Below are 12,980 nucleotides of genomic sequence, written 5' to 3' on the forward strand. Positions count from 1 at the left end.
AAAAAAAAAAAAAGGAAGTAAAGGCTTGCAGATTCTCAGTCCAGGCATTTCAGGAGGAAAAGCAGACACAGCCCCAGACCCAGGACAGGATATTTACCTGAGAAGCTGCCATTTCCTCCTCTTTTCCTCCTTCTCAGTCTTCTCTGGGAATGTTATGTTGCAAATTCACACCTGTGTCTTGAGAAAATACCTCCAAAGGCATCCGCACAGCTCTTTAACCTGCAACCACTTCACCTACAGACGGAAGGACCTTGAAAAGCTGAAAAAACCCACCTCTCCTGTCCTTTGTCTCAGGAGAGATTCGGGACCAGTCACTTCCTACCTGGAGACCAGCCTGTGGGCTTATTTCTTGATTGTTCTCTCCCCATTAGAGAGCTCCTAACACTCTGCTCACAGACGATGTGAGCTGACTGACTTCCCCGGTCCAAATCCAGCTAGACCAACCCTGCTGCCTCTGCTTGGACTGAAGCTGGGCCTCAGCTCTCACAAACGGACCAGAGGCCACGTCCTTAACCTGGGCATTCCCTTAGGATCCTCTGAAGCACTTCCTACAAACCACACTGATGCTCCCACAGGACCAACACAGAACTCTGTTGGGAGGGCATCAGTGAGGTCATTTCCTGACACTGGTCACGTGATCCTGATGGGGAACAGATGGAAACCACTTGGCTAAGGATTCTTTCTGAATCATTTCAGTGAATACAAATCTCTGACGGTCAGGTCCCTACTCCGAGAAGTTATGAATCTGCAGGCCTGAGGTGCAGAAATGAGTCTTTACCCAGTTTCCCATATGTTCTGATGTTTCTTCCCCCAAACACACATTCAGACACCCAGAGCTCAAGCCCTCACACTCAGTACAGCTGAGACCTCTCAGGAGGGGAGGATTTAGGGTGGGAGCTTCTGAGGGAGGTCAAGGCTAGTATTAGGCAGAGAAAGTTCCAGTGTTTGGGGTTCAGGCCTAAGTGACCCTGGGTGAAGTGCTGTGGGCTCCCCAGGCTGAGTGTGGATGGGTCCATTCAAACCAAGAGGAGCAGGAATCTGGTGAGCTCTGAGGGTGTCATTGAAGGGGGGCCTGTGAAGTAGACCTGGGGTTCAGCCAGACTGCTGATCTCAAGGAAGGGGGTCATCTAGTGGAGGTGCTCACAGGACTGGCTGGTGTGAGTTCAAGGAACTGCAGGCTGCCTGCTCCCCAGACAGACGCTGAGGCAGCAACAGCACGGTGCAGTCAGGGAAGCTCTCAACAGTACTCTGTATGGTCCTTCTTATTAGAACCGTCACAATGTCCCCGTAGTTAGAGTGGGCGAAAAGTACAATGGAGAAATGATGGGAAATACATGATCAAATGATTTGAGGCTTAAGGGTAGTAAGGAAACTAACTGTTACAGATGCCATCCCACTGTGCTACCAAAGATAAGATGGGAGAGGTTAATGGTGGTGGTAGGTTAACACTTCATTCACACCAACTTTACCACAAGAAGCCATTCAGTTTTATTGATTAACATGTATGAATATCACACACAGTCAGAATAAAACATTTTACACTCCCCTGTGTAACTTTGATTAAAAGACAGATTACAAGCATAAACAATGATATTCATTCCTCTGATATAATGATCTGAGAGTTGTGATTTCTATGATTACAAAATGGAGGCTAATCATTCAAGAAAGAAGGCTTACAGTAATTACAGGAATTTTCTGGGAAGCGTTTCCCATACATTTTAGGGTATCAGAGGTTATTTGAAATATGTCAGATATTCATAATTTCTGTTGATATTATAAAACACATCAAGATTTCAGTGAACTGTCATTATATTAACCTTTAAAAGCATAACTTGATAATTACATCTTTAGTATGTGGAATTATTCCTTGAACACTTACATCATGGTGACCTACAGGGATGTTTGACATGAATGACAAACACCTCCATTTAGATGTTTACTGTACATGTTACATTACTGTGCCCTTAATCTTCTAATGGAGAATACATATAAATGATTTCTCCTTAGATAGAAGGGCTTCTCTCATCTTTGAGGTACCAACCATCAAAAACATAAGTTTACATACACACTAGAAATGAAGCATATCATGGAGTAATTAGAGAGTTGAATTACATTCATTTTCAAATAATCACAAATCATGTCAATATAAACAAGGATACATTGCTAATAATTGTACCTTTTTAAACAGAGTACATCATGAGAAACGCTGGACTGGAAGAAACACAAATTGGAATCAAGATTGCCGGGAGAAATATCAATAACTTCAGATATGCAGATGACACCACCCTTATGGCAGAAAGTGAAGAGGAACTCAAAAGCCTCTTGATGAAAGTGAAAGTGGAGAGTGAAAAAGTCGGCTTAAAGCTCAACATTAAGAAAACAAAGATCATGGCATCCGGTCCCATCACTTCATGGCAAATAGATGGGGAAACAGTGGAAACAGTGTCAGACTTTATTTTTCTGGGCTCCAAAATCACTACAGATGGTGACTGCAGCCATGAATTAAGACACTTACTCCTTGGAAGGAAAGTTATGACCAAGCTAGATAGCATACTGAAAAGCAGAGACATTACTTTGCCAACAAAGGTCCGTCTAGTCAAGGCTATGGTTTTTCCTGTGGTCATGTATGCATGTGAGAGTTGGACTGTGAAGAAGGCTGAGCGCCGAAGAATTGATGCTTTTGAACTGTGGTGTTGGAGAAGACTCTTGGGAATCCCTTGGACTGCAAGGAGATCCAACCAGTCCATTCTAAAGGAGATCAGCCCTGGGATTTCTTTGGAAGGAATGATGCTAAAGCTGAAACTCCAGTACTTTGGCCACCTCATGTGAAGAGTTGACTCATTGGAAAAGACTCTGATGCTGGGAGGGATTGGGGGCAGGAGGAGAAGGGGACGACAGAGGATGAGATGGCTGGATGGCATCACTGACTTGATGGACTTAAGTCTGAGTGAACTCCGGGAGTTGGTGATGGACAGGGGGGCCTGGCGTGCTGCGATTCATAGGGTCGCAAAGAGTCGGACACGACTGAGCGACTGATCTGATCTGAAACATCAAACTTTCACTTGTGATCCACACTAACATCAATTTTCTATCTGTTTTAACTGTGGATTACTATCTATAGTACTTCTCTTTAAGAGGAACTTTGGAAAACAGGATTGATGTAAAGCTTTCTAGTATGGATTTTCTGGAATTTATTTAGATTTCATTTTTCATTAAACCATTTTCTACATTTTTTTTCTTTTACATTTCTCCATCATTCCATATCTTTCTTATATAAATGGTCTCGTGTTTTCTAACATGCATGTTTAGGACAAACTTCTTCCATCACTTATTTCATTACTAGAGTTTCTCTTCAGTATGTACACTGAGATGCCTAGTGAGATGACTGCGGTGCCTAAAGGCTTTGCCACAATCTTTACATTTATAAGGTTTCTCTCCTGTATGAATTCGCCGGTGTTTAGTAAGAGTTGAGGATTGACTAAAGGCTTTTTCACATTCTTTACATTTATAAAGTTTCTCTCCAGTATGAATTAACTGATGTTGAGTAAAACCATAGTGCTGGCTAAAGGCTTTGCCACAATCTTTACATTTATAAGGTTTCTCTCCAGTATGAATTATCTGATGTTTAGTAAAATTTGAATTTCGATTAAAGGTTTTTCCACATTCTTTACATTTATAAGGTTTCTCTCCTGTATGAATTCGCCGGTGTTTAGTAAGAGTTGAGGATTGACTAAAGGCTTTTCCACATTCTTTACATTTATAAAGTTTCTCTCCAGTATGAATTAACTGATGTTGAGTAAAACCATAGCGCTGGCTAAAGGCTTTGCCACAATCTTTACATTTATAAGGCTTCTCTCCAGTATGAATTCGCTGGTGTTTAGTAAGAGTTGAGTTTTTATTAAATGCTTTTCCACATTCTTTACATTTATAAGGTTTCTCTCCTGTATGAATTCGTTGGTGTTTAGTAAGAGTTGAGTATTGACTAAACTCTTTTCCACATTCTGTACATTTATAAGCTTTCTCTCCAGTATGAATTAACTGATGTTGAGTAAAGCCATAGCGCTGGCTAAAGGCTTTGCCACAATCCTTACATTTATAAGGTTTCACTCCAGTATGAATTCGCTTGTGTTGAGTAAGATTTGAGTTTTTATTGAAGGCTTTTCCACATTCTTTACATTTATAAGGTCGCTCTCCAGTATGAATTCGCTGGTGTTGAGTAAGACCATAGCGCCGGCTAAAGGCTTTGCCACAATCCTTACATTTATAAGGTTTCTCTCCAGTATGAGTTCGCTGGTGTCGAGTAAGGTTTGAGTTCTGATTAAAGGCTTTGCCACACTTTGCACATTTATAAGGTTTTTCCCCAATGTGAATTCGCTGATGTTGACTAAGATTTGAGAAATAGATAAACACTTTGCCACATTCCTTACATTTATTAGGTTTCCTGCCAGTATGGATTTGTCGATGTTGACTAAGATTTGAACTCTGATTAAAGGCTTTGGCACATTCTGTACACTTGAAAGGTTTCCTTCCTGAATGTATTTTCCTATGTTTACTTATATTAGATGAGTTACTAAAGACTTTCCCACATTTATTACACTTGTACTGTTTCTGTGAATTCTGAATCCTCTGCTGTTGAATGAGATTTGAAGACTCATTAGAAACTTTACCATATTCACCACAATTGTAAGTTTTCTCTCCACTATGAATACTCTTATTTAGAGGAAGACCTGATGCTTGATAAAAGATATTCCTGCATTTATTACTTTTAGAATCCTTGTGTGAGGATTGAGCTCCCTGATGTTCCATAAAGTTTGAGTCTTGTTCAAAGTTATGCCCAGTTTCATTGCATGAATAGACCTTCACTTCATCATAAATAATTGTGTAATTACTGGCTCTGGAGCTCTTACTTAAGGTCTGATTCATTTTATTACACACAGAAAGTTCTTCCGTATTAACCATATCATGGGATGTATTGAACAATGATGGTTGGATTACATCTCTTCCATTATCATCAACATTACACACCTTGGAATGGAGAGAAAATATCTGTTGGTGGAAGAATAATGACTTTCTGCTAACAGATCCCTCAAATTGATTACATTGTGAGTTTTTCCCATCATTTTTAAATTTCTGGTTTTCAGACATGTTTAAATATATGTTTAATCGAAGCCTATGCTCAGAGTGGTTTGAATGAGTATTTACAGTAGAGACTGGAGGACCTCCCAGATTTTCCACATTTCCTTTCAGAGAACAAGTATGTTTCACAAAACAATGTAAATTTTTTCTGAAAAACTTACACTTCTCAGCAGATGTTGAAGACTGAAATGGGTGTTTCCCCCAATTTGACTCATGTAGCTCATTTCTTTCTGCAGTAATGTCTGTATCATCTGTAACTGTCTCAATTTCTTTATGTCCATATAAACATCCTCTCTGTCTTTCACATGCCTTTATATGTTCTGAGTCTTTCATTAATTCCAAGTTTCTGAGGTGAAATCCTTCATATATTCCTAGGTTTGCTTTTGGGAACAAATCTTCTACCCTTGGTTTCTTTGGCATCAAATCCTGGGTGTCTTGAGGAGATATAGCTGAAAGACACCAAAGAATAAGTTTTATTATCTACTATTCTCAGTGATGCTTTCTAAGGCCCACTTGACTTCACATTCCAGGATGTCTGGCTCTAGGTCAGTGATCACACCATCATGATTATCTGGGTCGTGAACAAAGCTAGTGGAGGTGATAGAATTCCAGTTGAGCTATTCCAAATCCTGAAAGATGATGCTGTGAAAGTGCTGCACTCAATATGCCAGCACATTTGGAAAACTCAGCAGTGGCCACGGAACAGGAAAAGGTCAGTTTTCATTCCAATCCCAAAGAAAGCCAATGCCAAAGAATGCTCAAACTACCGCACAATTGCACTCATCTCACACGCTAGTAAAGTAATGCTCAAAATTCTCCAAGCCAGGCTTCAGCAATATGTGAACCGTGAACTTCCTGATGTTCAAGCTGGTTTTAGAAAAGGCAGAGGAACCAGAGATCAAATTGTCAACATCCGCTGGATCATGGAAAAAGCAAGAGAGTTCCAGAAAAACATCTATTTCTGCTTTATTGACTATGCCAAAGCCTTTGACTGTGTGGATCACAATAAACTGTGGAAAATTCTGAAAGAGATGGGAATGCCAGACCACCTGACCTGCCTTTTGAGAAATTTGTATGCAGGTCAGGAATCAACAGTTAGAACTGGACATGGAACAACAGACTGGTTCCAAATAGGAAAAGGAGTTCATCAAGGCTGTATATTGTCACCCTGCTTATTTAACTTATATGCAGAGTACATCATGAGAAATGCTAGGCTGGAAGAACCACAAGCTGGAATCAAGATTGCCGGGAGAAGTATCAATAACCTCAGATATGCAGATGACACCACCCTTATGGCAGAAAGTGAAGAGGAACTCAAAAGCCTCTTGATGAAAGTGAAAGTGGAGAGTGAAAAAGTTGGCTTAAAGCTCAACATTCAGAAAACAAAGATCATGGCATCCGGTCCCATCACTTCATGGCAAATCGATGGGGAAACAGTGGAAACAGTGTCAGACTTTACTTTTTTGGGCTCCAAAATCACTGCAGATGGTGACTGCAGCCATGAAATTAAAAGATGCTTACTCCTTGGAAGGAAAGTTATGACCAACCTAGATAGCATATGGAAAAGCAGAGACATTACTTTGCCAACAAAGGTTTGTCTAGTCAAGGCTATGGTTTTTCCTGTGGTCATATATGGACGTGAGATTTGGACTGTGAAGACAGCTGAGCACCAAAGAATTGACGCTTTTGAACTGTGGTGTTGGAGAAGACTCTTGAGAGTCCCTTGGACTGCAAGGAGATCCAACCAGTCCATTCTGAAGGAGATCAGCCCTGGGATTTCTTTGGAAGGAATGATGTTAAAGCTGAAACTCCAGTACTTTGGCCACCTCATGCGAAGAGTTGACTCATTGGAAAAGACTCTGATGCTGGGAGGGATTGGGGGCAAGAGGAGAAGGGGACAAGAGGATGAGATAGCTGGATGGCACCACTGACTTGATGGACATGAGTCTGAGTGAACTCCGGGAGTTGGTGATGGACAGAGAGGCCTGGCGTGCTGCGATTCATCAGGTCACAGAGAGTCGGACACGACTGAGCGACTGATCTGATCTGATCTGATCTGATTCTCAGTGAATATCCTTAAAGATTTAGAGAAAATTGATGAACCCTTCACTAGCTTAAAAATAAAATAGAGATGGGAGGATCAAGATGCCAGAGGATTAGGCAGACACGGACTTCATTTCTCTCCACAAATGCATCAAGCATACATCAGAAATGGAACAGTTCTCACAGAGCCCAGCTGAACACTAGCAGAGGACCTTGGAAATCTAAAGGACAAAAAAGATTCCTGCTGAGCTATGCAGGGCAAAAGAAAGAAGAAGGGAAAAGAATAGGAAAGGAAGTTGGACGGGGCCTGCAACCCTGGGGGGATCTGAAGAAAGGAGAGGTCTCTACATCCGGGGAAGGCCCTCACTAGGGGAGCCTAGTTGGGACAGAAGGGGAGCCTCATCCTCTGTGGGAAGAGAATATGGCAACAGTCTGTGGCAGCAGGACAGAGTGAGACCTGTACACAGTGTACTGACCCCTGCCCTGCCCACCCAGCCTGAGAGGGTGTCCACTGCTGCAGACAAGGGCTGGGTGCTGAAATGTGGGGTCTGGAAAGCAGACTCAGGCAGAGGACTGCTGTGGGCTGTGAGGGGACATCCTGCAGGAAAGGCAGGGAGGGAGGAGCCCTGCAAACAGAAATGCTTGGGGAGGAAGACTGAACCACCACAGAGTAGAGCGCCATTGTTGAGTGCTGTCCAAAGCGAAGACCCACCATTGTTTATAGCCTCTCTCCCCCTGTGCTGGCCCCTCTTCACCAGGCACTATGAAGGGCTCCATTAGGGTGGGTGCTCTCATGAACCCAGCTGTTGCCTCTTCCTCTGTGCCCCTCATTACCAGGGTAGACTGGTGGACTCTGGGAAACCTTGGGAGCAGGTGTCTGTAGTTTATCCACATGCACAGAGGGTGCTGAAGCATTGCTGAGCCCCAGGGTCTGGCAGTTTAAGGAAGTCGAGCTGATATCTCTACTGGAAGTTGCACAAACTCTTTTCTATACCATCACAGCTGTCTGTGTAAACTCAGCCCGTTTAGAACATCTGAATGAACAAGGAGGGCTCCCCCAGTCACAGAAGGTGTAGCATAAGCAGCTGTAGACTTTGTAGGCTCCTACACGAGGGGGCAGGGCCAGGCCAGAATCTGAGCTGCCCCAGAGCACCACAGCGGGTCCAGCTCCATGATGAATGCAATCCTGGGCCCTGACTTCAGAGGATCTATGCTGGTGACCTGAGGATCTATGCTGGTGAAAACAACATCTGAGAGACATCAGGGCCATGTGCCGGGATACCCGTGGTTGAGGTGGGGCCAAGGGCAGTGCCGACCAGGGTCACATGAGAGCTCGCACAAGGCATCAGATGTGGCACACAGAACACTCCCCGAGGTGAACATCCCCAGAAGAGCAATACTCAGGGTCTTCTCTCCCAGTGGGTGTGCTCCAATCCCACCTGCCTCCACCACAGATCAGAATCACAGTGAAGAAACAGATCTGGGGGCTTCTACTCCACAAATCAGGGAGCAGACCCCACCACAGATAGGGCAGTGACAGCCACAGAGCCAAGGGGAAGCTCGCTTCAATATCCAGGGCAGGCTCGGGTCACAGTAACAACAGTCAAAGCCCAGATCAGGAGATAAGGGCACAAACCTCCGGACCAACCTCACCCACCAGGGGACAGACACCAGGAGCAAGAGGAACTAGGATCCTGCAGCCTGCAGAACGGAGGCCACAAACACAGAATATGCGACAAAATGAGAGGACAAAGAAATATGTTGTAGAGGAAGGAGCAAGACAAAAACCTGCTTAGATAAAAACTAAGTGAAGATTAGAGAGGCAATCAAATGACTACTTTTTGCTTAAAGTCCTCTTAAATTGAGACACCAAACATTTTCACAAGTACTAGGTGCCTACTAATTCTTTAATTCACTTCTTATCACCTGTGTTTTTATTTGAGAATGTTCAGATATTTGAATCTAAAAATCATAAATGATATGACATAGAACTAATGTCTTAGCAAGTGAGGACATACAAGACAGAGCCCAGGGAAGCTCATAACAAACAAGATAAATTGACAAAGTGGTAGTTCTTAAGAAATTAAATAAGAAGTGAGACTTTAAAAATATGATGGAAACACATGGGGCTCTACTCAGTACTCTTTGGAGACCTAACTGGGTAGGAAATCTAAAACAGGGTGGCTATATATATGTATAATTGATACTGTTTGCTGTACAGCAGCAGAGCTTTGTAAAACAGCTACACTCCACTAAGAACTTAATAAAAATATTTCTATATATTATCAAAAAATTTTAACAGTTTGAAACAACCATTGCAAATATGGAAAATGTTCTAAGTTCTTATGCCAATTTATTTTAAAATTCTTTGAGGTAATTGAATATATTAAAGTATTTTACCATTCAGGAATTGAGACAAATACACTTAGGTATTTAACATGAGTTGGTATAAAGAGAAGAGAACCTTTAAAGTAACCATGAAACTTTCATTTTCCCATTTTAGGGAGGTTTTGCTTTATGCAGTGAAGACATTACTTGAGTTTGACATGAATAAGGTCATATCTGCAGTTGCCAGTGGATTGGAAACTATAAATCAGAAAAAAGAAAAAAAAAATCTGTCCTAACTATTCCTAGGACTTTGGCAGTATGTCTATGACTCTACTTACACAGTTTCTGTTTAAAGGTAGAAACAAACTTTAAAAGGAGTATCATATAGTCACTCAGAAGTGTGCACAGTTTTCCTAGGATTCCCAAGAAATGAAAGAGTAGCCAACTCATGCAGGTTGTCACAGGCCAAGAGGAGAATTTTAGTTCTCACTGTGAATGAGAAAAGCAATCACTGGAGATGAATTCATGAATGATTAGAGACACAATGGGGCAGGTGATAGCTGTCTAAGACAGCAACAGAAATAAATCCAGACTTCTCCAAAATCATTTCCAAGGAAGCAGATCTTCCCAAACCGCATGACAAAGGATGACTTCCTCCCTGATTCTCATAGAATCAACTATACATATATATAGCCACTCTGTTTTAGATTTCCTTCCCAGTTAGGCCTCTCACTGGACCTCTCACCTGAGTCATCAGCTCCATCCATTCACACCTACCTGGGTATATGCCTATTGTCTCCATTCTCCTTATATTCCTGACATCCTTCATTTGCTCCAGAAAGGTGACCAAATCTGGCTTAGAGACCACAAGACCTGTTCATCAGAGAAAGGAATATTTGTTTTGCCAGAGATTCATCAGTTTCTAATCCAATATGTATTCAGGTGAGAAGAGAACACAAGGGTGAATGTTAATACAGCCTAGAGAATGATTTCCCCAAACACTTTATTGAAAGTACCTATATAATGCTAACTAACACAAAAAAGTCAGGTCCTGAGATTCTGGTCAAGTGCCACTAAAGCAAAAGTAAGTAGCGGAAATGTGAAACTAAGAGAAGGTACAACTATTTAATACCACAATTACCACTAACCTAGAAGAAGGAGGCAGATTACATGAAGGAAGAAAAGGTTACAAGCATAACGAATCATCATGAAGCCTTTCTTTCTAAACTCACAGATACCCATTTCCCCTAGAAAGCGGAGATCTGAAACAAATGTGCAGAGCAGAAAATTTCAGAAGACATTCTAGAAATGAAGGAACCAAAACCCTGAGGTTAGATAAGCGATTCTGGAAGGAAGTCATCCTCACCCAAGCAGGCCAGGTTCCTATAGTTCTCTATCATCACGTCCCTGTACAATTCCCGCTGACCGAGGTCCAGGCATTCCCACTCCTCTTGAGTGAAGTCTATGGCCACATCCCGGAATGTCAGCCATCCCTGAAATACAAAATACAGATGCCATGTTGCTGTGGGAACACTTCCTAATATGACCCATGCTGGAAACAGCAAGTTCAGAGACCTGGTTTTCATTTAGGAGAGTGGCTGCTATTAGACAAGAATATAATTTTTACACAATAATATTTTCTTTTTTGGGGTGTTAATTCTAGAAGGTCTTGTAGGTCTTCATGGAGCCGTTCAACTTCAGCTTCTTCAGCTTACTGGTTGGGGCATAGACTTGGATTACCGTGATATTGAATGGTTTGCCTTGGAAATGAACAGAGATCATTCGGTCGTTTTTGAGATTGCATCCAAGTACTGCATTTCGTACTCTCTTGTTGATTATGATGGCTACTCCATTTCTTCTAAGGGATTCTTGCCCACAATAGTAGATATAATGGTCATCTGAGTTAAATTCACCCATTCCAGTCCATTTTAGTTTACTGATTCCTAAAATGTCGATGTTCACTCTTGCCATCTCCTGTTTGATAGCTTCCAATTTGCCTTGATTCATGGACCTAAGATTCCAGGTTGCTATGCAATATTGCTCTTTACAGCATTGGATCTTGCTTCCATCACCAGTCACATCCACAACTGGGTGTTGTTTATGCTTTGTCTCTGTCTCTTCATTCTTTCTGAATTTATTTCTCCACTGATCTGCAGTAGCATATTGGGCACCTACCAACCTGGGGAGTTCATCTTTTAGTGTCCTATCTTTTTGCCATTTCATACTGTTCATGGGGTTCTCAAGGCAAGAATACTGAAATGGTTTGCCATGGTCTTCTCCAGTGGACCACATTTTGTCAGAACTCTCCACTATGACTTGGGTGGCCCTGCACAGCATGGCTCATAGTTTCATTAAGTTAGACAAGGCTGTGGTCCATGTGATTAGATTGGTTAGTTTTCTGTGATTGTGGTTTTTCAGTCTGTCTACCCTCTGGTGGAGAAGGATAAGAGGCTTATGGAAACTTCCTGATGGGATAGACCAACTGAGGGGGAAACTGGGTCTCATTCTGATGGGCAGGGCCATGCTCAGTAAATCTTTAATCCAATTTTCTGTTGATGGGTGGAGCTGTGTTCTCTCCCTGCTATTTATACTGAATATGGAATGAAAGGGCAAAGACTAATAGAGTTTTGCCAAGACAATGCACTGGTCATAACAAACACCCTCTTCCAACAACACAAGAGAAGACTCTATACATGGACATCACCAGATGGTCAACACCGAAATCAGACTGATTATATTCTTTGCAGCCAAAGATGGAGAAGCTCTATACAGTCAGCAAAAACAAGACCAGGAGCTGACTGTGGCACAGACCATGAACTCCGTATTGCCAAATTCAGACTTAAATTGAAGAAAGTAGGGAAAACCACTAGACCATTCAGGTATGACCTAAATCAAATCCCTTATGAGTATACAGTGGAAGTGAGAAATAGATTTAAGGGCCTAGATCTGATAGATAGAGTGCCTGATGAACTATGGAATTATTTCTTTTACATCTATCAAATTGCCAACATCCGCTGGATCATGGAAAAAGCAAGAGAGTTCCAGAAAAACATCTATTTCTGCATTATTGACTATGCCAAAGCCTTGACTGTGTGGATGACAATAAACTGTGGAAAATTCTGAAAGAGATGGGAATACCAGACCACCTGATCTGCCTTTTGAGAAATTTGTATGCAGGTCAGGAAGCAACAGTTAGAACTAGACATGGAACAACAGATTGGTTCCAAATAGGAAAAGGAGTCCGTCAAGGCTGTATATTGTCACCCTGTTTATTTAACTTATATGCAGAGTACATCATGAGAAACGCTGCGCTGGAAGAAACACAAGCTGGAATCAAGATTGCCAGGAGAAATATCAATAACCTCAGATATGCAGATGACACCACCTTTATAGCAGAAAGTGAAGAGGAACTCAAAAGCCTCTTGATGAAAGTGAAAGAGGAGAGTGAAAAAGTTGGCTTAAAGCTCAACATA

The 12,980-nt window shown here is 41.9% G+C and overlaps 1 protein-coding gene across 1 annotated transcript; it reads right to left on the reverse strand.

Annotated features, from left to right (window-relative positions):
* Positions 1–2,577: 2,577 nt before the first annotated feature.
* On the reverse strand, positions 2,578–10,994 carry LOC109572023 (zinc finger protein 665-like). Its single transcript, XM_070771598.1, has 3 exons — positions 10,874–10,994; positions 10,285–10,380; positions 2,578–5,585 (listed from the first exon to the last, which is right to left on the reverse strand). The coding sequence occupies exons 1-3, from the start codon at positions 10,905–10,907 to the stop codon at positions 3,340–3,342; spliced, it is 2,376 nt and encodes a 791-aa protein (XP_070627699.1). The 5' UTR covers positions 10,908–10,994; the 3' UTR covers positions 2,578–3,339.
* Between the last annotated feature and the right edge of the window lie 1,986 nt (positions 10,995–12,980).

The sequence above is a fragment of the Bos indicus genome, chromosome 18, assembly GCF_029378745.1.
Source record: "Bos indicus isolate NIAB-ARS_2022 breed Sahiwal x Tharparkar chromosome 18, NIAB-ARS_B.indTharparkar_mat_pri_1.0, whole genome shotgun sequence".
Taxonomy (NCBI): Eukaryota; Metazoa; Chordata; class Mammalia; order Artiodactyla; family Bovidae; genus Bos; species Bos indicus.